The 23,182-nt window shown below is 43.2% G+C and overlaps 1 protein-coding gene across 2 annotated transcripts in view; it reads left to right on the top strand.

Annotated features, from left to right (window-relative positions):
• The first annotated feature begins 526 nt into the window (after positions 1-526).
• Positions 527-23,182, top strand: part of MTR (5-methyltetrahydrofolate-homocysteine methyltransferase) — a 107,791-nt gene continuing 85,135 nt past the window's right edge. Inside the window, exons 1-8 of one of the 2 annotated variants that reach the window (XM_044239413.1) lie at positions 527-807; positions 4,497-4,711; positions 9,303-9,392; positions 11,660-11,729; positions 13,470-13,562; positions 14,944-15,050; positions 16,548-16,607; positions 17,317-17,411. In XM_044239413.1, the coding sequence (XP_044095348.1) occupies positions 774-807; positions 4,497-4,711; positions 9,303-9,392; positions 11,660-11,729; positions 13,470-13,562; positions 14,944-15,050; positions 16,548-16,607; positions 17,317-17,411 (764 nt within the window). In that variant the 5' untranslated portion in view covers positions 527-773. The remainder of the gene's footprint in view (positions 808-4,496; positions 4,712-9,302; positions 9,393-11,659; positions 11,730-13,469; positions 13,563-14,943; positions 15,051-16,547; positions 16,608-17,316; positions 17,412-23,182) is intronic. The other variant, XM_044239414.1, reaches the window with a different exon arrangement.

Raw genomic sequence — 23,182 nt, forward strand, 5'->3', positions numbered from 1 at the left:
CCAAATTCCCCGCTCTAGACACCACCACAGGTTGAAGCTAGCGCCGACTCCGCGCTACGACTTAGGCTTGAGAGGCCTCGCCAGCCGCATTTCCGGATATCAGGCTTGGAGATGCGCCCCGTCTCCTCAGGGCATAACAGTTTGGGGCTCATTGACTGCGTGGGACCTTGGACTACATTTCCCAGAGAGCCCCGGGGCAAACCCTCAGGGGACTGGTTGAAATGGCTCCGCCAATACAGCGCGACGTGCTCGTACAGACCAATCATAGGCCGGAAGGGGCAGGACCTCCCACGCAGAGGCTAGATTGAGCGGAGACGCTAGCAACGTTGTTAGATGTCCCAAACCTCAAGGGGCGTGAGATCCTCGGTCCCGCGCCTCGGGCGCCACGGCGTCCTCCTTTTCGGGTCCAGTGCGCGCCTTTCCCGCGACCCGCTTAGGGTCGCGCGTGTGTGGCCGCCAGCCCCGCGCCGAGGACAGGCCGGGTGACCGGGAAGAAAGCACGTGCTGGAGGGTTGTAGCGGCTGAGGGCTCGTCTGTTATCGCCACGCCGCGCCCAGGTCGTGCGGGAGGTCCCCCGCGCGGCCTGTGGTGCGCGGAAGGCCCCGGGCGTCGCGGGCCCCGGGCCGCGGGCTCCGGGCTCCTCGGCGCCTCCGACGACCTCGGCCCCTGAGGTCGGCTCCCAGGCGCTGGCTGGCGTCGCTCTTGGCCGTGTACTGTGCAGAGTGCGACTCCCCGGCTTCGCCCCTGGCCTGCGGAGGAGGAGACTCGGCGGCATGTCGCCCGCGCTGCCAGAGCTGACGCCTTCCGGTAACGCTGCCTCCAGCTCTCCGCGGTTGGGTTGTGTACTGAGCCCTGTTACGGGCTCCTCATCCCTGGGGTAATTCTCCTCGCCTCCTGGAGGCGCGCCGCCAGGTTTCCCCGCGGGCGGGAGGGCGGCGGCTTTGAGCTCGCGGAGGTTCCACGTGCTTCTGCTGGGTTCCTTCCGCGCCTGCACCTCTTCCTCCCCAGGCAAGCGGACTCTCAGCAGCTACGAGGCACCCTCCCTCTGCGCGCGCACGCCCGAGACACCTCTTAATGTCCAAGTAACTTCGCTCTTGGGTACAACATATTTCAGCGAGGCGCGGTGGAAATTTGGCCAGAGTTAACGTTCTCAGTTCAATAACTATTTATTGAGCACCTGCTGTGTGGGTGACCAAAGAAAGTTTCTGTGTTGCAAGGCGGATAAGGAAACCCAGAGAACGATTAAAACTTAAGGAAACGTTTCTTTTACCACATCAGGGTTAGAGCAGTCGTTCTGCACACTCCAGATTGCATAGAACCACTTTGTAAAATGAGCAGATAGTACGTCGTGATGGGGAGTAGTAATCTCAAGCGATTCTAATGATGGCTCTGAGATTAATGTTGAGAAAAAACTAGGTTAGCTCAAGAACTGACAGTAGTTTCAGTTTTATAATGAGATCGGTCTCTAAGGTCATCCTTGATTAAAATTTTTGGTCGAACATACCCATAAAAACGCGGGAGGTATGACGTAGGAAATGTAGAAAGAAGAGAACCAGTCCTAAGGACGGAGCAGTACCTGGGTGTGGGGGAATGAGGGTGTTCAGCATGGCAGGGGCTGAATACTGAATTCATAAGTCAGAAGGAAATTTATCAGAGGTGAGCTGGTGACCCTATTGATTCTAGGGTTCTGATATGGGACTGGTAAAATTGTTCTTGAAACCAGTGGAAATGTGACTGAGAAACATTTTATCACTGTTGGTATAAAAGAAGAGGTAGAGAGGCAGATCATACAGTTCTTTGAATAATATCTCTGCCTCATGTCTGCTTGCTTTCCTATTTAATTAAGAAGGGAAGTAACGTTATTTCACCTTCATCTAAATATATCAATAGCAGAATGCGTCAGCTAAATGGGGGCAATGTAGAGCTATATATTTTTGTTTCTTCTGTGAGAGTTGTTGGGTAGAATCTGCCCTGTTAAGAACGTGGTTAGGGGGCGCCTGGGTGGCTCAGTGGGTTAAGCCGCTGCCTTCGGCTCGGGTCATGATCTCGGGGTCCTAGGATCGAGTCCTGCGTCGGGCTCTCTGCTCAGCAGGGAGCCTGCTTCCTCCTCTCTCTCTGCCTGCCTCTCTGCCTACTTGTGATCTCTGTCAAATAAATAAATAAAATCTTAAAAAAAAAAAAGATATTGCTATGGGCTCTCACTTAAAAAAAAAAAAGAACGTGGTTAGTCAGGAGTAAACTGTACAGAATGTTCTGTATGCAATGAACTGAATATAGATAAATATGAGGGTGTTTTGGTTATCATTGTTCTTCATGGAAGATCTCAGTGACTGTTCACCTTACGAAGGGAAAGAATTGTTAAGGTGACTTGCTCTTGGGAGAAGCTTCTGGAGGGGCAGCGGTGATTAGAAGCCAGTGAAAGAAAACCCCCTGTTGGAAAAGCTTGGGGAATACATCAGGATTAGAACAGTGAACATTTAAACGAACAAATCTGGAAGGAGGACCTCTAAAAGGGAAATCTTATCCCCTACAGGATCAATAAGCATGTGGATGATGTAGAAGCAGGGAATTTTTAAGGGCCTCAGTTGGGGGGAGTTTTGTCTTCAATGCATGCAATTCCCATTTTATTATGTACCCTTTTATCTCATTTTCTGTTCACAGTTCTCATGGTCTCACAGGTGGCCTGGTTTCCATATTGCCATGTATTTGTATGTTTCCTTGTACTCTAGTGTGTGTACGTACTTTTAATTTATGTAAGTAGTATCTTGGTAGTTGATGATTGCTGACCCTTTCACTCAGTATCCCACCATTATCATATAGCAGTGCGGTGTTCCCCACGAATGTCTACCACATTTTACTTGGACATTTCCCAGCGTTGTCTCCAACCGTGCCACTCCTACTAACATCCCCTTCTGTGTTCCCGGTGGATCAACTTGAGATTTTGTTTGGGAAATATACCCAGGATTGAGGTTGCTGGGTTTTCTGCATGCTTACTTTTTACCAAGTTCTGCTAGGCTGCTCTCCAGAATGGCTCTGTCCAGCAGGCATACTGGAGGGTGCAGATTCCTTTGGCATTATCCTGTTTTCTAATTATTGTCCATCTGTTGGGTGCAAATGGGTATCATCTTGTTTTAATTCACATCCAGTCGCTAATGAGCGTGAGCATCTCTTTACATAGGTGCTGAGTATTATTTTCTTCTTCCTTGACTTGACTATTTGTATCTTTGTAGGAGTTCCTTGTACATTATAGGTGTTAGTCCCTTTCAGTTTGAGACATTGCAGAATCTTCCTCCAATCCATAATCTGTTTGTTAATTTTGTTTATGGTAACTGTGATTTCATAGGAATCCTTAGTTTTTATGGAATCACATTCATCCTTTTTTTTTAATCAGTTTTTTTTCAATTTATTTATTTGCAGAAAAACAGTATTCATTATTTTTTCACCACACCCAGTGCTCCATGCAAGCCGTGCCCTCTATAATACCCACCACCTGGTACCCCAACCTCCCACCCCCCTGCCACTTCAAACCCCTCAGATTGTTTTTCAGAGTCCATAGTCTCTCATGGTTCACCTCCCCTTCCAATTTACCCAAATTCCCTTCTCCTCTCTAACGCCCCTTGTCCTCCATGCTATTTGTTATGCTCCACAAATAAGTGAAACCATATGATAATTGACTCTCTCTGCTTGACTTATTTCACTTAGCACAGTTAGGCTTTTTGAGTCTTAAGTCTTTCCCTATTCCAAGCAATGGAGATACTCTATATTTTACTTTTTCTTTTTATGGGAATATAGTTTTATGGTATATTTTGATATTTAGTGGGCCAAAGTTAATTTAGCATTTTCTGGGACTTCAGTCTTCCACGCAGAGTATAGAATATGTTTGTCAGATTTCTAATAAAAAGTCAGATGTTTTATTTAGAGTCTCTAAAAACAGCTTTGATCTCTTGCATATATGATGACTCCTTTCACAAGATCTCAAAATTTGTACATGTGGGAGCTAGGTTGTTTTACAGTAACAACTGTATTAAAGACTGAAAATAGTTTCTATTTCTGGACTGAAAAGTGAATACAGTAGAGACCCTCTGGAAAAAAATGCTTAGATTTTTTATGAAAATGGGAGGAGGAATGGAGGCATGTGCCACTGTCAGAGCTGCTGAGGGTACAGAAGTGCTCTTCCCTAAGGACAGAGAGAGAAAAAGCTTGAGCCAAACTGTAAGAGGATTATGAGGTGGAGGGCGGGGTGAGCTTTGGAGCTCTGGGTAGAAGACTTCTACTGACTGGGTTAGGTAGAATTTCCTACAGAAGGAGAAGGATTTGGAGCTAAAAGAGCAGGTTTGGGAGGGCATACGTGGGCTGTCGTGAGGATAGCCAAGAAAAGCTGAACCAAGGAGGGGGCTCCAGTCAGTGTCGTTGAGGCTTTTAGTAGTTCTTAGAAACCTTCCGCATGCATCTTTTCCCTGGGGTTTTGAAAGTCGGATTTTTCACTTTCTTTAAAGCAGGTGTGAAGAAAAGCCTGCAGGATGAGATTGAAGCCATTCTGCGGGAGAGGATCATGGTGCTTGATGGAGGGATGGGGACCATGATCCAGCGGCATAAGCTAAGTGAAGAAGACTTCCGAGGTCACGAATTTCAAGATCATGCCAGGTCCCTAAAAGGCAACAATGACATTTTAAGTATAACTCAACCCAACGTCATTTACCAGATCCATAAGGTACAGTACTGCCATGCCTCCTGTTCTCATGCCATTATTCTGTAAGCCTTTTCGCATATCGAGGGCTCTGGAGGGTACAGAAGAAAGAGGTGATTTATTCACCAGACGACTTTGGGCACTGAAGAAAGGAAAGGCCTCACACTGCGATGAGCATTCAGGATAAGGATGTGAGAAAGGTAGTTTTCCTGCCTTTGAGGCAGTTAAATGAAAGGCCATAGAAATCCTGGACAAATTGGGCTTTTCACATACACTGCTATACCTGAGTCACCACAGCAGCCCCGATAAAGTAAAACCAAAAGGTGGTCGTTATTCTTATTTTGTGGATTTGGAAGTTGTGGCTCACAGAGGGTGAAGAACTTGTCTGACGTTTGGGAGCTTCCTGACATGAAATACCATGCTCTTTCATTCCATTCTCCTGCCTCCAATAAAAATGGTTAGCCAGCATGAATCAGGAACAAGTAACTGGGGGCAGTAGATTTTTAAAATTTAGAAAGAAACACAGAGTGAAATTGTTTGGTAGGTCATCGCCAGAATTTCATAAAATTACAACCAGAAGAGATACTGAGTTGATTGAATCTATTTTCCTGGTCTGGATTCAACTGGAAGGATAAGACATATTTGCCAGTGAAGTGAGAAAGTTTTATTTTCTGGAGAAGGGCATTGTTACAGATGTTTCAGTCTCTTAAGGGGAAAAAACTCATCTAAACAAATCATTTTGTGATTAAGGGGTCCAATGAGAATGGAAGGGATCATTCTGTTGTGTGGTCAAGACTTTGTTCTAGGTTAATTGCAGAATGGCGTTCATGTGAGGAAAGCTAAGAATGCCTTTCCTTTGTTCATAGTGGGAATTCCAGGTACCAGATTTAAAATTGATCCTTAAAAAGATATGGTTCTGCAAGAAGAATGGTAACTAAATTTTTCTGCGAGGCCTTGAGAGTAGTTAAATCCCATTATAATATCTAGTCTGCTGTAGATTGGGAATATCATCATGGATATGAATGGCCTGGTATGGTTACAAATACACTTTTTAAAAATTTTATTTATTTATTTATTAGAGAAAGCATAAACGGGAAGCAGCAGGCAGAGGGAGAGGGAGAAGTAGGCTCCTCGCTGATCAAGGAGCCTGATACTGGGCTCGATCCTAGGACACAGCAATCATGACCTGAGTGGAAGGCAGTTGCTTACTCGACTGAGCCACCTAGGTGCCCCATAAATAGACTTCTTATAATGCAGCTGTTGTAATCACATGCACTGTCATGCCCTGTAGCTTCATCATTATTGTTCCTGTGGGTTACCACTAGATTATAAGCTGCTGCAGGGCAAGAATTTATGCCTCTTTTTTCACTACCGAAGCCCTACTGCCTAGAACGTTATCTTCCACATAGGAAGTGCTCAATAAATATTTGTTAGAGGAAAGATTCCTTGCCCTGTGTATTAGGTAGGCATCTAGATGGAAGAACGAGGTTCCCACGATAGGTCTGTGGAGTGGAAATGGCTGTAAGTACAACAAAGTGTGCCGGGGTGTCCCGTTTATGGTGGTGCATTTACTAGCCAGACACGTGGAGAGCGTGTTGTGTTCATGGATGAAGAGGGGAAACAGACCAGGTTTTTTTCACATGTGGCTATTTCTAGTGGAGCCAGTGACCGTAGATCAGATCCTCTGATGTATAATTTTAACAGAATGTCCAGGTTGTATTTGTAATGTAGGTGCCTGGCAGTGAGCTGCTTTGGTTGTAGCGTGAATGCCTGACATTGAGCTTTTGGTTGCCAAGATCCCCGTTTCAGGGGACACCCGTCTCGAATTAAACATGGTGCTGCTACTCGCTGAACAACTGGATACCTGATGGCCCTCACCCATGAGTTATGCTCTTGGGGAGCCCTGGACGAGCCCAACTGCCTGGCCCCATTTTTCCCTTTCCATACCCTGGTTCCCACTCTTACGTTTTAAATTTGACAATAAAGAGTGAAACTGTGAAACCCTAGGTGCCCCATCCCTGTACCCCCAGAAAGGTAGAACCCTGTGTCTGTGCTCACTCCCCTGCCTATCTGCCCCCGCCCCTTGAAGTATGGCCCTGGGCATGCCTGTACTCTCCAGGACTTGTGAGTAATACGCCGTTTTCTCCCTGAAGTTCCCTATGGTTGTAGCTGAGATGCCATGAGGGCTGGTGTCCCCACACCTTGGGCTCCACCCGGGAAAACGTTTGTGGGAGCTTGCCACCAGGATACTGGTGAGCGCCGCAGGCAGTCCTTGCCCACAGCATCGCCCCACGAAACACAATTCAGAACCTCTGTTAGCCGCTAAAAATGCTGTCCTTCCTGGCCTCCTTTCCTCCTGACAGCTTGCTCTGTGAGGAGTGGAGAAATTCAGTAGCTTGACTCAGGTCATAACGTTTTTGGTTTTTTTTGCTTTTTGTTTTTTTAAAGGTTTTATTTATTTATTTGACAGAGATCACAAGTAGGCAGAGAGGGGGAAACAGGCTCCCCGTGAGCAGAGAGCCCAATGCGGGGCTCGATCCCAGGACCCTGTGTTCGACCCGAACCTAGGGCAGAGGCCTAACCCACTAAGACACCCAGGTGCCCCAGATCACATGTTTTTTAAATTGGCAGGAATAGGATTGGAATCGAGGGATGTCCAGCCTGGAGTCCAGGAGTGGGATATTGAGCTAGGAGAAGAGGCATAGGGAGAGAGTGAAGAGTTAGAAGAAACACCTTCTAAACTGTATATTATAGAAATTTTCAAATCTACACCAAATTGGAGAAAACTGTGAACTGAGAAGTTTTTTTGCTAACTGTAAATACAATACATGTTTATTGTTTAAATAAAAAAGATAATATAGAAAACCATAAAGGAGAAAATCAAAATCAGGAGATATGAATCCAAGACTAACTATTAATCACATATTTTTTTTTTTTAAAGATTTTATTTATTTATTTGAGAGAGAGAGACAGTGAGAGAGAGCATGAGCGAGGAGAAGGTCAGAGAGCGAAGCAGACTCCCCATGGAGCTGGGAGCCTGATGTGGGACTCGATCCCGGGACTCCAGGATCACGCCCTGAGCCGAAGGCAGTCGTCCAACCAACTGAGCCACCCAGGCGTCCCTAATCACATATTTTAATTTATATTTTAAACTAGTTTTTATACTGGGATTTTAAAAATTAAATTTTAATTGTATTCGTACTGTTGTATGATTTGCATTTTTATCTGTATATAGGAGCATTAAATATTCTCAAACATGGTTTAATAACTACATGATATAACCTACATATGTATTATTACTTAACTAATTTACTTATTCCTAGGCATTAATGTTGTCTCCAATTTTTCTTGCTCTTTTTTGAAAAATTTAATTTGCTCTCATAAGACAAAACCCATAGATTGAAAATAAATTCACTTTTTTTTTTTTTAAAGACTTTATTTATTTGACAGAGAGAGAAATCACAAGTAGGCAGAGCAGCAGTCAGAGAGAGGAGAAGCAGGCTCCGCGGGGCTCCATCCCAGAACCCTGAGATCATGACCTGAGCTGAAGGCAGAAGCTTAAGCCACTGAGCCATCCAGGCGCCCGGAGAATAAATTCATTTTTGACCACTATTCCAAATTTCTGTTTTTTTCTCCTGAGATAACAACTTACTTATATCTATCTTTCCACATCAATTTGCTATGCATTTATGTATATACGAATTATGTATATGCGAAAACGCATACTGTTGTGTACATGTATGCTTTAAACCTAATGTGTCCTGTTTTACATATCAGTCAGTTTTGCTTTCTACTCAAGCCTATTTTTGGAGATCTTTCCATATCAATATCCATAGCTATACACAGTGTTTTTAGCCTCCACAAAGCATGTTATAAAATGGATACGTTCTAGCTTATTTGTTTTTTTTCCAACTGGTGGATATTTAGGATGTTTGTGACTTACTACAAGTGAGAAATTCATTTCCCAGCTCTTTGTCAAGAGTGTGTATCAGTTAGGGAGGGGGTGGGTTTGCTCACTGTTGGGAAAAATCAAGGGAGTTGAGAGATTCCAGAGTGTTCCTCAGATTGAGGTTGAGGAAGTGTTGTCCCCAAAGAGTGAAATGGGGAAGGCGGGTTTCAAACCAGGAGGGCAGGAAGGCACTAAGAGCCTCCGGGTTCTAGAAGGAGTGCCTATCTGGCTCAGAGGGACCTGCAGAGAGGGACTGAAACAATCATGGGCAGAACTGGGCTCTCAGAGATAGAGCCATCGCCGGTGGAAATCAAACTGTGCTGAGGCTGGAGAGCGCCTTCCTGGGCCAGAACTTGTGTCATCACACAGCCACCCTGTGGAGTTGCGTTCTAGTACTTTCCGTGAGGAAACTAAAACTTGGAGTTTAAGGAACTTCATTCCATTCACCCAGCTTAGCATATGAACTGTGTCCGAATCGAGCTCTGTGTTTGTTTACACCTCTGTCAAATCCTTATATCTTTTTGCGTCTCTGGGCTCCAGGGAAGTGCCTGCGCTTAGTGGGTGGTCACATGGTGTTTGGGGTGGTGGTGACGAGCAGAAGTGTTTATTGCGGGGGGACAGGGCCTCTGAAACCCCGAACACTGATGTTGCTATCTCTTGTTGCAGGATTACTTGCTGGCTGGGGCAGATATCATTGAAACAAACACTTTCAGCAGCACTAGCATTGCCCAAGCTGACTATGGCCTCGAACACTTGGTAAGAATGCCATTGTTCCTCGTAACTAAGGTCTTCCTGGATGCTTTCTGCCTTGACAGTTGCTAGTGAGAAAACCAGCCGAAGCTGCAGAGTACAGCTGATGCCTTGCTGTCTGTTGCTTGTGGTCAGACTGGGAAGACGCTTTGAATCTTTTCTGCTTCTGAACGCAGCAGACTATTCATTTCCTAACTGGATCTTTATGGGCCAGTGATCAAGTAAAAATGATACTTATTATGCAGTGGTTGCTGATAAAGGCACAGTGATTGGCTGTGTGGGCACCCTTTTTCTGCCCTGCATGGCAGATTTGGTTCTTTTTTTAAATCATGGCAAAACACATGTAATGTAAAATTGACCATCTTAGCCATTTTTATGTACGATTCAGTGGGATTAGATACATTCATCTTACTGGGCAACTATTGCCACCGTCCATCTCCAGAACTCTTGTCATCTTGTAGAACAGAAGGTCTGTACCCATTACATTCAGTAATAACTCCCTGTTCTTCCCTAACCTCTCTGGACCCCGAAAACCACCATTTTACTTTCTTTCTCTATGAATTTGTCTCCTCTAGGTACTCCATGTAAGTGGAATCATACAGTTTTTATCCTTTTATGACTCTTAGCTTAATGTTTTCAAGGTTCACTCATGTCGTAGCAAGTGTCAGAATTTCCTTTTTAAGGTTGAATAATGTTCCCCGTACGTACGTATATGTGTGTGTGTATATGTGTATACACACATATATACATATATATATTACATTTTGTTTATCCATTCATTCATTCATTAGGGACACTTGGGTTGATTCCACCTTTTTGTTATTGTGAACATGCATGTACAGCTAATCTGTTTGTATCCCTGCTCTCATTTTCTTTGATTACATGCTCAGAAGTGGAATTGCTGATTATATACTCAGAAGTGATGATTTTGTTTCATTTTCTGAGAAACCGCCATACTGTTTTCCACAGTGGCCACACCATTTTATATTCCCACCAACAGTGTGCAAGGATCCCAAGTTTTCTACGGCTTTATCGACACTTGGTATCTTCTGTTTATGGGGGGTTTTGTTTTGTTTTGTTGATAGTAGCCACCCTAATGGGTGTGTGGTGAAGGATCTGGTTTCTTTTTAATCAAGATGATGCTCCTTTTTCAGATTTTGTAAAATGTGGAATGATGGGGGTACATAGTAGATGCTGCCATACCCACGTCTGTGTGGGATTTTTCCAGATGCGTGCCTCTGTTTTCATGCAGCACTGATTGCTCTCCTGCTGTTGGGACTTTGTGAGATCTTGTGTCTTTTGGGTTATCAAGGGTAAATCATTAGTTTTGTGTGACTTAGGGCAGGAGTTGACAAACTTTTTCTATAAAGGGCCGGGTAAATAAATATTTTAGGCTCTGTGGGCCATAAACAGCAACTACTTGATTCTGTTATTATAGTACAAGAGCAGCAATAAACAATATGTAAATGAATGATGTTGATTATTTCCCAGTAAAACTTGATTTATAAAACTGGCCCAGGCTAGATTTGCCCTAGGACCTATAGAGTTTGCCAACCCCTATTTTAGAATACTCTGGTTTCTTAATTACTAAATAATGAAGATCCACAGCACATAAGATCTGAGAAGGGCTCATGAAGGCCACAAATCTGGGACCTTCTAACCTGGTCTGGGAAAGATTTTGGAAGGCCCATGAACCTCTTTATATTGTAGCATACTTTGTGTGTTCGTGCATACTTTTTATTTCCTACTGAGGGACTTCATGGCCCTTTACCAAGTTCTAAAGAGGTTAGTAATCTGCAAAAAGCTCAGAGGCCCTGAGTACAACCCCCCCTACAGCAAAGGGAGTCAGAGCTTGGAGAAGCTGCTAAGGAAATGGCCCAGGCAGGCACTGAGAGAGCTGGTCCTCCAATCCTGGACTCCTATCTCTGAAACCTGTGCTTCTTCTGTTCTTATGCTTTCTCAAATTTGCAGAGCATTTAACTGCATCAGCTTATTCTTTGATGTCCCAGATGGCCAAGAGATCACCCTTTGTTATCGGTTAGCTCATGGCTATGGGAGGAAGCTCAGAGCAGTTCTCAAGGACTCTTAGCTCTCCTGCTGCCTTCATGGCTGGGCCAGCTGAGAGGCCTTCTCAGCCGAGATTTTGTTCAGACCTCCTGTTAATTCTGTCTACATTTCCTTACTGAGTAAAACTGGCTTTTATAAGGTCACAAGTCCCTGGTTTATGGGGCGGAGGGGAATAAGCGCCCGCTAATGTTTGCATTCATGTGTAGGCCTACCAGATGAACAAATGCTCCGCGGGGGTGGCCAGAAAGGCAGCCGAGGAGGTGTCCCTCCAGACAGGTAAGGAACGTCTGCAAGGATGACTCCTTTGAGATTCGCAGGTGTCACGTGCTCTCTTTATTGTGCTTTTCCCTTCTGTGACAAGTGGCCCCCAGCAGCACTGCATACACTGTTTTGTACTTGTGGGTAGGTGACTTCTTTGCAGTTTCATAATCAAGCCCTCCATAGCCTCTATGATTTGATTCTATCCCTGTGGGCCTTGGGCTCAGGGTTTACTCTGTGTTTAGTGCGGGCTCTAGCTTCACTTTGTAGCTCTAGCTACTTTGTATATTTATGGTTTTAGCTTCTTTGGGTATTTACAGCCAAGCTGATCATTCTCCTTTTGGAAGCACATTACTAGGTAGTTCAGGTGTTCTGGTTATTTTGATCAACATTAAGGTATTTGATCTTACCCAGTAAAGCTAGCCTCATCCTCGTGATTGGCTCAGGCAGGTGAACAGTATAATCCATGTCCTATCCCTAATGTCCTTGAAGGCTCTGTGCAGCCGGCCCAGGACTGTGGCATGCGATTCAGGCTTGCTGGGATGTGAAAAGCGGCCTCTTGAAGTAACTAACCCCCTGGCTGGCTGCCATAGCGTGACTTGGGTGCCAGCTGGTGGGGAGGCTCTGAGGGAGGGAAGGGAATAGAAGAAATATGTGGAGCCCCTTAAGATTTGGAAATGTAAAATTATTGCCTGCGGGAGAAAATATAAAGGGGAATTGCTAGGAAATGAGATACAGCATATTAATGAAGACTGAAGCAGTTTGTGGGAACTCTGCTTCTGGGAGATAGTCTTTAAATCCACGGACATGCAGAGACCATTACCCCAACAGAGTAACAGGTCAGAGAATATGAAACCAGCGGAAGCAGGGAAAGAGAAGGACATTTTTTTAACACGCATATTATTGTTCAGCTCTGGGAAAGGTAACCTGTTCGAAAGCTGGGTTATCAACTCATAACTCATAACTTCTCCTGTTAAACTGTAAATCGTGACCCAGGTTACTGAGTAGTTACCGTCATCAGTGTACTCCCAGCTTTGGTTATGCTGTGTGGATGAACCCAACCTTGGAGGCTCTTTTGGAAGCACTTGGGCCCCAGCCCAGAGGAAAGGTTATTAAAGAATTATTGAAAGAGTGCTTACAGTAAGATTTGATCTGTTTCATACTTGAATTTTAGGCTTTATAATTGCTAATCCTGATTTAATAGTACCCCCCACCAACGGAAGGGCCTGCAGCATGATACTGGGGAGCATTTCAAGTTGAATGCTACCGTGAGGAGCTTTTCTAGAATCTGTGTTGAGTTCAGGATCTTGGAGATACCTTAAAAGGAAGGGGAGGTAATTGATCCAAACATGACTGTGGGGATAGAAAAGGGTTAGTTACTGAAACGCTTTGAAGCCAGATAGGTGAGAATTTGGAGTCTTTCAGATCAGCTTGGCAATCACCTGTACACATCCCTCTATTTCAGAATTTTTCCAGTGGGGTCGGGGATAGCTCCCATCCTCAGATACTCATTTGTAGTCAAATCTGTGCATTGTCTCACTGAGTGTGATCAAGACTATGAAGAGCTTCTTGTTGGTCCAGGAGAGGTCAACTTTGTTGTCAAACGAATTAAGAAAATAACTTGCACTTTTGTATTTTAGAGTTGTGGATAAAGAATTAGAGACTTGTGTTGTAGGGGAAAATCTTTTAGCCTGTTGAGTCCCAACAAAAAGGTCAAGCTGTTCAGAGATTTTTACACTTGTTTTTCTTTTCCCAAAGGGATTAAGAGATTTGTGGCAGGAGCTCTGGGTCCAACTAATAAGACACTGTCGGTGTCCCCGTCTGTGGAGAGACCAGATTACAGAAACATTAGTAAGTATTGTAAATAGTCTTTGAGCCCCTCTAAGTATGTCTGTGTTTCAATGATCTTAAAATCTGTACAATGGGATAACAGGCACTTCCTCAGGGTTATTGTGGCTTAATGGACATAAAGGGCTTATAATAGTGCCTGCAATGTAGTAAACATCTAAATAAAAAGTCAGATCTTGTTATTATTACTACTATTCTTATTTCAAATGTACATGGTACTGTGATCATGCTTCTTTATCAGCTGAGAAAGTAAAACTAATCAAGAGAAAGCTTTAAACTGAGAAGTTGAGCAAATATGGACACCAGGCCTTGGTCTATTATAGAGTAGCCCACTAGGTCCCCGTTTTATGTCACTAAGTGCTCCAAACTATATAAACGTACTGGCATTGTTGACGTTATAAACTAGCGTACATGAACATACTCACATTGAGATTTTATGAAAAACCTAAACATCTAAGTCAATTTCTTAAGCATCTAGACAATGAAATACAAAAAGAATTAAACTTAGCTGAGTAGTACTGATACTTTGTATAGTGAAGAATATTGTGTAGGTGGCAAGTTCAGGCCAAGTATAGTTGTAGGTTTTTGGTTATAGAACTTTCCATGTGGTGATGTCATAGTTCTTCACAAGAGGTTGCTCATACTGGGCTTATGCTTGGTGGAGGCTTGACTGGGAGGGGATAAGTTTTCCTTTTTCTTGTGCTTTATACAGCAAGCGTGAAGGTAGTATTGGGTTTTTCTATTGAATATCCAAGCTTTTTTTCTTTTTTCATTGGGAGGTAAATGGCGAGAGGGCTGACCTCTGAAATGGAAATGGACAACTCAAGATGTTTCTAATAAAAATTGTACCCTGGAATGATTGAACACTTTAGATTCAGACTGAAATTGCCCTATAAGGCAGGTTTTCTCTCTAGCAGGAGTGAAGTCCACAGGATTGAAGCCTTTTATCACTGCAAGTGTGAGAGGATGTGACTAGACCCACCGTGTTTCCAAATCCGGGTGACATGGTTCTCTCCTTGTTTCTCACACTCATCCCTTAACTGACTGATTAGGACCATCCCTGGGAAGAATGATCTACTTTAAAGGTGTTGACAATAAGGTATGGGGCTCATGAAACCATGCACCTTCCTGCCTCCTCACTTACTAATTGCCTCATACAGGGCAAATGGAGGTTGTGTGGCAAGGGTTCAGGAGTGTTCAGTCTACAGGTCTAATTAACATCGCTGCCCCATTTCTTTATTTGGTTTCTCAAAAAAGGTGATATCCTTAAATCAAGCATTAGAAACCAGCAATAGTTGACAGTTGCTAGTCCTGAAGACAGCATGTCCTGGCCATTGAGAGGATTTTGGTGACTGATACCTTGAATGTGCTTTATTTTTTACAGCATTTGATGAGCTCGTTGAAGCATACAGAGAGCAGGCCAAAGGGCTTCTGGATGGTGGAGTTGATGTCTTACTCATTGAGACTATTTTTGATACTGCCAATGCCAAGGTGAGTTGAGGGAGATGAGAGGGACAGCCAGGGTGGGGGCTGTGAGGATCCCCAGTGGGGCAAGAAGACAGACCATCGCAGCCATTGTCAGGCGAACGTGATAACCACTACTATGGAAACGATCACAGCCATTGTCAAAGTTACATGAAAGTCTTCTGTTCCATTCTGTTTTTGAGCATTTCTAGTTAAGGCCAGTGGGATGAGAAGAAACTCAAAAGATTATCTTTTTAGCTTTCAAAAACACTTTTTTTTAAAAAAAATTATGAAAGTAAATACACATATAGCTGTTAGGTACACATATGCGGATGTAGTAAATACATACAGATGGTTCTAAATTTAGAAGGTACATAAATGTAGGGAGTGAAAGGTAAATATCGTTTCTTCTCCTATTCCCTGGGCATCCAGGTCTTTCCTGGGACAGCTGTTACGGTGTGGGGGTTCCTGAGAGAGATGCTACACAGGTATAAAAAAGTGCAACGTAACATTCTTTTGATTATTGAGGGACAGGTTGTCCCCATGATGTGTCTGTAATTTATTTTGGAGTAAGGAATGTGGTAGAGTTCTAACTAGGTACTCTTTTGCTCTAAGGTTTACCTAGTTGTCTTAACATTATCTATTAAATATCCTACCATTTCCCAGTGACAGGAATTGTATACCACCCTAAATTCGGAAGTGCATCTGGGTAGAATTTATTCCAGTCATCTGTCTGATGTCACACTCCCATCCTGCTATTTTCTGTAGCGTTATGATTAAAATACATCCTGAATAACTGGTAGGCTTTCATGAGCCTCTCCCCGCCACACTGTTTTTCCCCCAGAATTTACCTGGCTATTCTTCCTCATTTGTTTTTCCATCACATCTTTGGGATCAACTGGGCTAGTTCTAAAAATAAAATAAAATAAAATTCTCATATTGTTGAGTTAGTAACTTTCAATGCAAAAGAACCCCCCCCATCCCCAAGAAGGTATACATTAAGGACAAGTTGCATTCCGACTACAGCAAATTATGAAAATGTGCACATCTTGGAATCAGGAAATACAGTGATCAAAAGAAGGAGATGTTCCCTGGAATCTAATGCAGCTTGAGCGTGCACTGAGTTACTTGGCATTAGTGCCTGCACAGCCCACTCTGAGCTCACTACGTGCCCTTCCATTTCTGTACCCCCCTGTATCTACAAGGATGGGGACGGTGCAGGCATTCGTATTTATCTATTTTTAGTTTTGACTGGGAGAAGGAAGAAAGAGCAGAGCTCTTGAGCTCTTCTTTGGAGGAAATACTAGTTTGTAGGTAAACTCTGAGGCAGCATCTGTTTCGTTTCCATAGGCACCATGTGTGACTTGAGATGGGGTGTTAGGATCGGGGATTGTACCTTATAGGGAGGATGTGCTTCCTCCCCAGGGAGTGCGACGTTGCTCTCATCTAGAGAGGCTTTGGAAAAGGGAACATTCTGGGGACACAGTCTCTCAGGAATAAAGATATTCTTTTAATCCCTGACAGGCAGCCTTGTTCGCACTCCAGACACTTTTTGAAGAGGAGTATCCCCCTCGACCTATCTTTGTAAGTTCTCAAATTTGCATGATGATTTTTGTCTTTTATTAATACTGTCATTTTGAGGGTAGGGTTTTTATTTTCCTGGCATAGGAGAACTATCTTTAGTATCTTTAAGGAACCACCCACTTTGGCTTCCTCTGTTCACCTTCCTCCTACCAGTGGCGGTCTCAGCTCTGGAGATGGGAAGAAGGTGAACCCAGAAGGCAGGCCACTGGAATTGAAGCCTGGCTGAGTTGGTCCCCCCAAGTCAGAGTGGGGGGCCCTGGGAGAGGTGGGCTTTCATGCTGACCCAAGTTTCCAGATCGGATGACACCAGCCTACAAGGAGGCAGACCCCTGGGAGAGTCCCAAGATTTCTTGGTGGGAAAAGACTAGAATCAAATCAGGGGGTCTTAGACGAACCAGAGGTCATAGCTAGGACAGCCTGAGGTCTCTGGGAAAGCCTTCTGTGGTGGGACTGGATGTGTGAATTCCAAAGCTGTGTTGGTCATTGCTTTTGCCTCAGTGACTTCCACTGTTTTTTATGTTATGGCTTCATGACTCGTCCCCACAGTCCCTTTGCCCCTGTCCTTTCTGACCATGATGAAAAGTGCTTCCTGTGTGAGAGCTCCACACTCCCCTTCCTCATAAAGGAACAGTGCACTCATTTTATTTCACGCTCGTGAACGGTGTTCTTAATTTGAGCCTCTTTGACCGGGTTCACTTTGTTAATTCAGATTTCAGGGACAATTATTGATAAAAGTGGCCGAACTCTTTCTGGACAGACAGGAGAAGCATTTGTCATCAGCGTGTCTCATGCAGACCCACTCTGGTAAGTGATCATTCTTTCCTTGACCCCCTTCCTTCTAGAGGGACCTTTTCTCATGGCTCCAAAAATCACTTCTGCATATTTCTGCTGAGCCATCCGCATGGGATGTTGGATTTCTGGAAAGTACATTCTGAACTCCCTTCAGGGCATCAGAAGATCATTGCCTGAATGGGTCAGTTTGAGGGACTGGGCAAGTGCTCCTACCCCTTGGATCAGGCACGTGGTTGGCTCTTTCTCTGTAAATGTGCCCCTCACAGTTTAAGGCACTGCTTGGCTCAGCAGCAGCTCTGCAGAGACAGTGTTTCCCTTCCTAGGGCAGGGCTCTGCAAAGTGTTTTCAGTCCCTACTTATGAAACAAACAGCAGCAGTCCAGCTTGGAATAAGGTAGGCATTCTAAAGCTCAGATTCTCATCTTTAAAATTAACCTGGCTTTGGGACACCTGGATAACTCAGTTAGTTAAGCGTCTGACTCTTAGTTTTGGCTCAAGTCATGGTCTCAAGGTCCTGGGATTGAGCCCTGAGTCGGGCTCCATGCTCAGCACAGAGTCTGCTTGAGATTCTCTCTCTCCCTTTCCTTCTGCCTCTCCTGCTCATGCTTACATGCTCTCTCTTTCTCTCTCACAATAAAAAAAAAAAAAAAAAGGTAAATCTTTAAAAATAAATTAACCTGGCTTTTATATTCTATTTTAAAATATCTCCCCATTTTTCTTATCAGAAATGTTTTGTGTTTTTACCCCCCACAAGATTTTATTTATTTATTTATTTGCTAGAGAGAGCAAGAGTACACGCAGTCTTCCAGCTGAGCAAGGGGCCCGATGTGGGACTTGATCCCACAACTCTGGGACCATGATCTGAGCTAAAGTCAGACACTTAACTGACTGAGCCACCCAGGTGGTCCTCTTAACAAAAATATTTTAAATTACATACCGTGAGTGAAATGGAACCTCCAAGAGTATATTCTGCTTTTACAGTACATACTGTGCCTTTTCCACACATGTAGTGATCTTCCTGCCTGGAAGCTGTGCCTGCCCTCCCACCCCCCAACACACTCTCACACACATACACTCACACACTCATGCACACAGTCACACTGTGCTGGCTCCTTGTTAGCCTTTAAGAATCCTTTCCACGGTGCTTTCCAGGGAACTTTTTTTCTCTGGCTTGCCCAGGTTGATGTTCTCAGAGCACTGTGTTTATTTTATTATAGTCTTTGCTATAAAAATAATACTAGTGGCGCCTCGGTGGCTCAGTCCTTAAGCTTCTCCTTTCAGCTCAGGTCATGATCTTAGGGTCCTGGGATCGAGCCCCACATCAGGTTCCCTGCTTGGCGGAAGCCTGCTTCTCCCTCTCCCACTCCCCCTGCTTGTGTTCCATCTCTCGATGTCCTTCTCTCTTTCTTTGTCAAATATATAAATGAAATCTTTAAAAGTAATAATAATTAATAGACATTTATTGAGAGTTTGCTGTTTTAAGTGCTTTGAGTGAGTTATTTCTTTTAATTCCAGCAACGACACCTTGAGGACAGGCCCTGCTGTTCATGTCCTCATTTTAATGAGGAGGGAACAGAGATGCTCAGAGGTTGTGATTTGCCCAAGGTCAAGTTAGTCAGGGATCTTGGGATAGGAGCCTGCTCACAGCTCCTCTGGGGCTGTACCACATTTTATCAATTATTTGATTTTTTTTTCATCTTCTGTTTCTAATTTCATGACATGCCTTATAGTTAAGTTAGTGTGGTTGTGTGATTTCTTAAAAGCTGCTATTAATTTAGAATACATTCTTGTCCAATTGACTGGGGCTGATAATTAAGAAGTTAACTGTATTGAACTGGACTGTGATTGACTCCTTAACAGCTTATGAGCTGTTAAGAGCCATGTCTTCATCATCTCTATGTCTCTAGTGCTTTATAGAGTCCTTGGCATGTCAGGTGGCTGCAGTAAATGTTTAACAGGAAAACCGAAGATAGGAAAATGTAGGGGTCTCTAGTTTACTTTCAGATTTTTTTGTCTTTCCTCAGATATTTAGACCATTCCTCCTTTCATTCTACTACTCTCCTCCCACCCCCTTTACTGAGTCTTAATTTGTGATCTGATTGGAGCCCCTAGATGTGCAGATGAAACCCCTGCATCTCCCCAAATGTCTTGTGGCTCTTCAGTCCACTGACTGTTCCCGGAGGACGTCCTTAGAGGATGTTCTCCCAGCCCCTGCCTCACCTGCGGGATCCAAGGATGATATTTTTGTGGAGTTTTAAAAATTTAAACTTCTGTTCTTTAAGCAAACTTGCAGTGAATTCTAACTTTTGACCCACTCAGTGGTTCATTTTTTGTTTTTATTGTTATCCTATATTTTGTTCTGTTCCTTCAACATTCATCTGTAACCCATTCACAGAGAGAATATATCTGATCTCCTATTTGTTAGGAATCTTACAGACCAAAGGGGCAAATAGGCAGATGCAAGGCAGCCCAAGAACTGGAGAATTGTATCGGGTCCTAATTATAGTTTTCCAGTTTCAGAACTCTGAGGAGTGCCTACTGGTTTTCTTTCTAGTTTAGTACTAAGAGTCGAACTCAGTATAGAGGAGTCGTGTTAACAAATATATGATAATTAAAATATGTGTCTATGCACATATATGTGTGTATATAAACAGGTAGTGTGTAGCAAAGTGAGTGTGTAAGAAACTGTCATTTACTGATTGTGATTCTTGCAAACTGTACATATGTTCACAAAATATAGAACCTTTGTAGTAGTAGTAGTAGTAGTAGTATTAATTCATTGAGCTTTAATTGAAATCATACTCTGTGCCCTGGAATATGGGCAAATGGGAAACAGTCCACACTAGGAGAAATACGTAATTAAATTAAAATATAAAATATCAACTGCTCTGCAGAGGTGTGAACACAAATCTGGACAGACAGACAGAGTAATGGTGTCCTTGTGATATTCAAGGCTGGCTTTGTCGAGAAGGTGACACTTGAACTGGTTTGTGAAGCATGAGTCAGAGTCCATTAGGCAGAGGCAGATGGATGTCTCAGAATGAGCAGCAGCAGGAGCAGGGCTGCATTTTTCTGAAACATTTTCATATATCTGATGTCACTCCCACTTGACCCTCACTGCTGACTGGGCATTGTTTTCTCATGCCGCAGGTGAGGAGGACCCGAAGCCCACCTCACTACTGGACCAGATGAGTTAGGATTGGAACGAAGTTTAGAAAAAGTCTAGGATCCTTTCTAATGAGAATGTCATGATTTTAAAAAATTTTTAGCTTATTAACTGGTGTTGCATGTGGATGACAGTGCAAGATTTAAAAAAAAAGGGACGCCTGGGTGGCGCAGTTGGTTGGATGACTGCCTCCGGCTCAGGGCGTGATCCTGGAGTCCTGGGATCGAGTCCCACATCAGGCTCCCAGCTCCATGGGGAGTCTGCTTTGCTCTCTGACCTTCTCCTCGCTCATTCTCTCTCTCACTGACTCTCTCTCTCAAATAAATAAAAAAATAAAATCTTTAAATAAAAAAAAAAAAAAAAGTTAAAGCATTCTGAGTGGAGACTGGTGCAACCGAACAGGTCTATTCAAGGTCCGTAACTTAGTTCTGCACAGGACCTGGGAATCTTTTTTTTTTTTTTTTTTTTTTTAATGGAGGTATAACTGACTTAAACTACTATATTAGTTTAAGTGTATAGCATAGTGGTTTGACACTTGTGTACATTGCAAAATGATTGCCACGATAAATCTAGTTATCGCCTATCACCATACGAAGTTAACACAGTATTGCTCACTGTGTTCCCCAAGCTGTATGTGATGTCCCAGGGATGTCCCAGTGTTTTGTAACTGGAAGTTCCTGCTTCTTGATTTGCACACATGTCATTTCCACCTTACACTCCTCCCCGTGGCAACTGTTGTCTGTTCTTTATGCCTGTGAGTGTGGGTTTCGTTTTGTTTGTTTTGTTTTTTAAATTCTACTTGTAAGTCGAATCATGTGATCTTTGTCTTTCTCTCTCTTATTTCACTTAGCATCATACCCTCATTGGCTGTTGTAAGTAATGCTGCAGGGAACATAGGGATACATTTTTTTTTTTTTTTGAATTAGTGTTTTTGTTTTCTTTGGGTAGATGCTGAGTAGTGGGACTGCTGGAACATATGGTATTTCTCTCTTGAATTTTTTTGGAACCTTCCTACTATTTCCTGTAGCAACTGCATCAGTTTGCATTCCTACCAACAGTGCACAAGGGCTGCCTTTTCTCCACATCCTCCCCAACACTTGTTGTTTCTTGTCCTTTTGCTGCCGGCTGATCTGACAAGGTGTCAGGTGATCTCTCATTGTGGGTCTGATTTCGATTTCCCTGATGAGGAGCGGTGTTGAGCTTCTTTTCATGGGCTTGTTGGTTATCTGTGTATCTTCTTTGGAAAAATATGCATTCCGATCTTCTGTCCATTTCTTAATTGGATTTTTTTGTTTTTACTGGGTTGCATGAGTTCTTAATATATTTGGGATATCCGCCTCTTACCAGATAGATGATTTGCATGTCATCTGTGCGCCAGGGCCCTGCTGATCTTCTTTGTACCGCTCTCGCTGAAGCGAGCCCCTGGTGCATAATTTGCAGATACCTTCTCCCATTCCGCAGGCTGCCTTTAGTGTGCAGAAGCTTTTCAGCTTGATGTGGTCTCAGTTGTTTTTCATTTTTGTTTCCTTTGTCTTTGGAATCAGATCCCTCAAAAAACATTACTAAGATGGATATCAGGGAGCTTGCCGCTTATGGTTTCTCTCAGGAGTTCTGTGGTTTCTGTTTTTACATTTAAGTCTTTAATCCATTTTGAGTTTGTTTTTGGTCTGGTGTAAGAGATGGATCCAGTTTCACTCTTTTTGCATGTAGCTCTCCAGTTTTCCCAATACCATTTATTGAAGAGACTCTCCTTTCCCCAGTGTATATTCTTGCCTCTCTTGTTGTAAATTAATTGATTGCATATGTGTGGGTTGATTTCTGGGCTCTCTTTTCTTCTCTTGATCTGTGTGTCTGTCTTTAGGCCGATAACATACTATTTTGATGACTTACAGCTTGGTAGTGTGATCGGAAATCCAGGCATGTTATATCTCCAGGTTTCTTTTTTTCCCCTCAAGATTGTTTTGGCTTTAAGTATCTTTTGTGGTTCCATATAAATTTTAGAATTATTTTTTCTAGTTCTATGAAAAGTGGATATTGGAATTTTGATACAGATTGCCCTGTAGATTGTTGTAGAATCTGTACATTGCTTTGGGTACCGTGGACATTTTCACAGTATTCTTTTATTCCATGAGCATGGATATCTTCTGTTTCTTTGTGTCATCTTCAGTTTTCTTCGTCAGTGTCTTGCAGTTTCAGTGTACAGGGTTTTCACCTCTTGGTTAAATTTATTCCTAGGTATTTTATTCTTTTTGATGCAATAGTATGGGATTGTTTTCTTAATTTTTCTTTCTAATGGTTTGCTATTAGTGTATAGAAATGCAATGGATTTTTTTTTTTTGTATGTGACTTTTGTGTCCTGCAGCTTTACTGAATTCATTTCTTAGTTCTAGCAATTTTTTTTTTAGTGGAAGCCTTCAAGGTTTTCAGTATATTGTATGATACCATCTACAAATAGTGTGTTTTACTTCTTTCCAATTAGAATGCCTTTTATTTCTTTTTGCCTAGTTTCCGCAGCTAGAACTTCAGATACCATGTTGAATAAAAGTGGGGGAGTGGGCATCCTTGTCTTTCCTGGTCTTAGAAGGAAAGCTTTAGTTTTTCACCATTGAATGCGATAT

This window comes from Neovison vison, chromosome 2, assembly GCF_020171115.1.
Source record: "Neovison vison isolate M4711 chromosome 2, ASM_NN_V1, whole genome shotgun sequence".
Taxonomy (NCBI): domain Eukaryota; kingdom Metazoa; phylum Chordata; class Mammalia; order Carnivora; family Mustelidae; genus Neogale; species Neogale vison.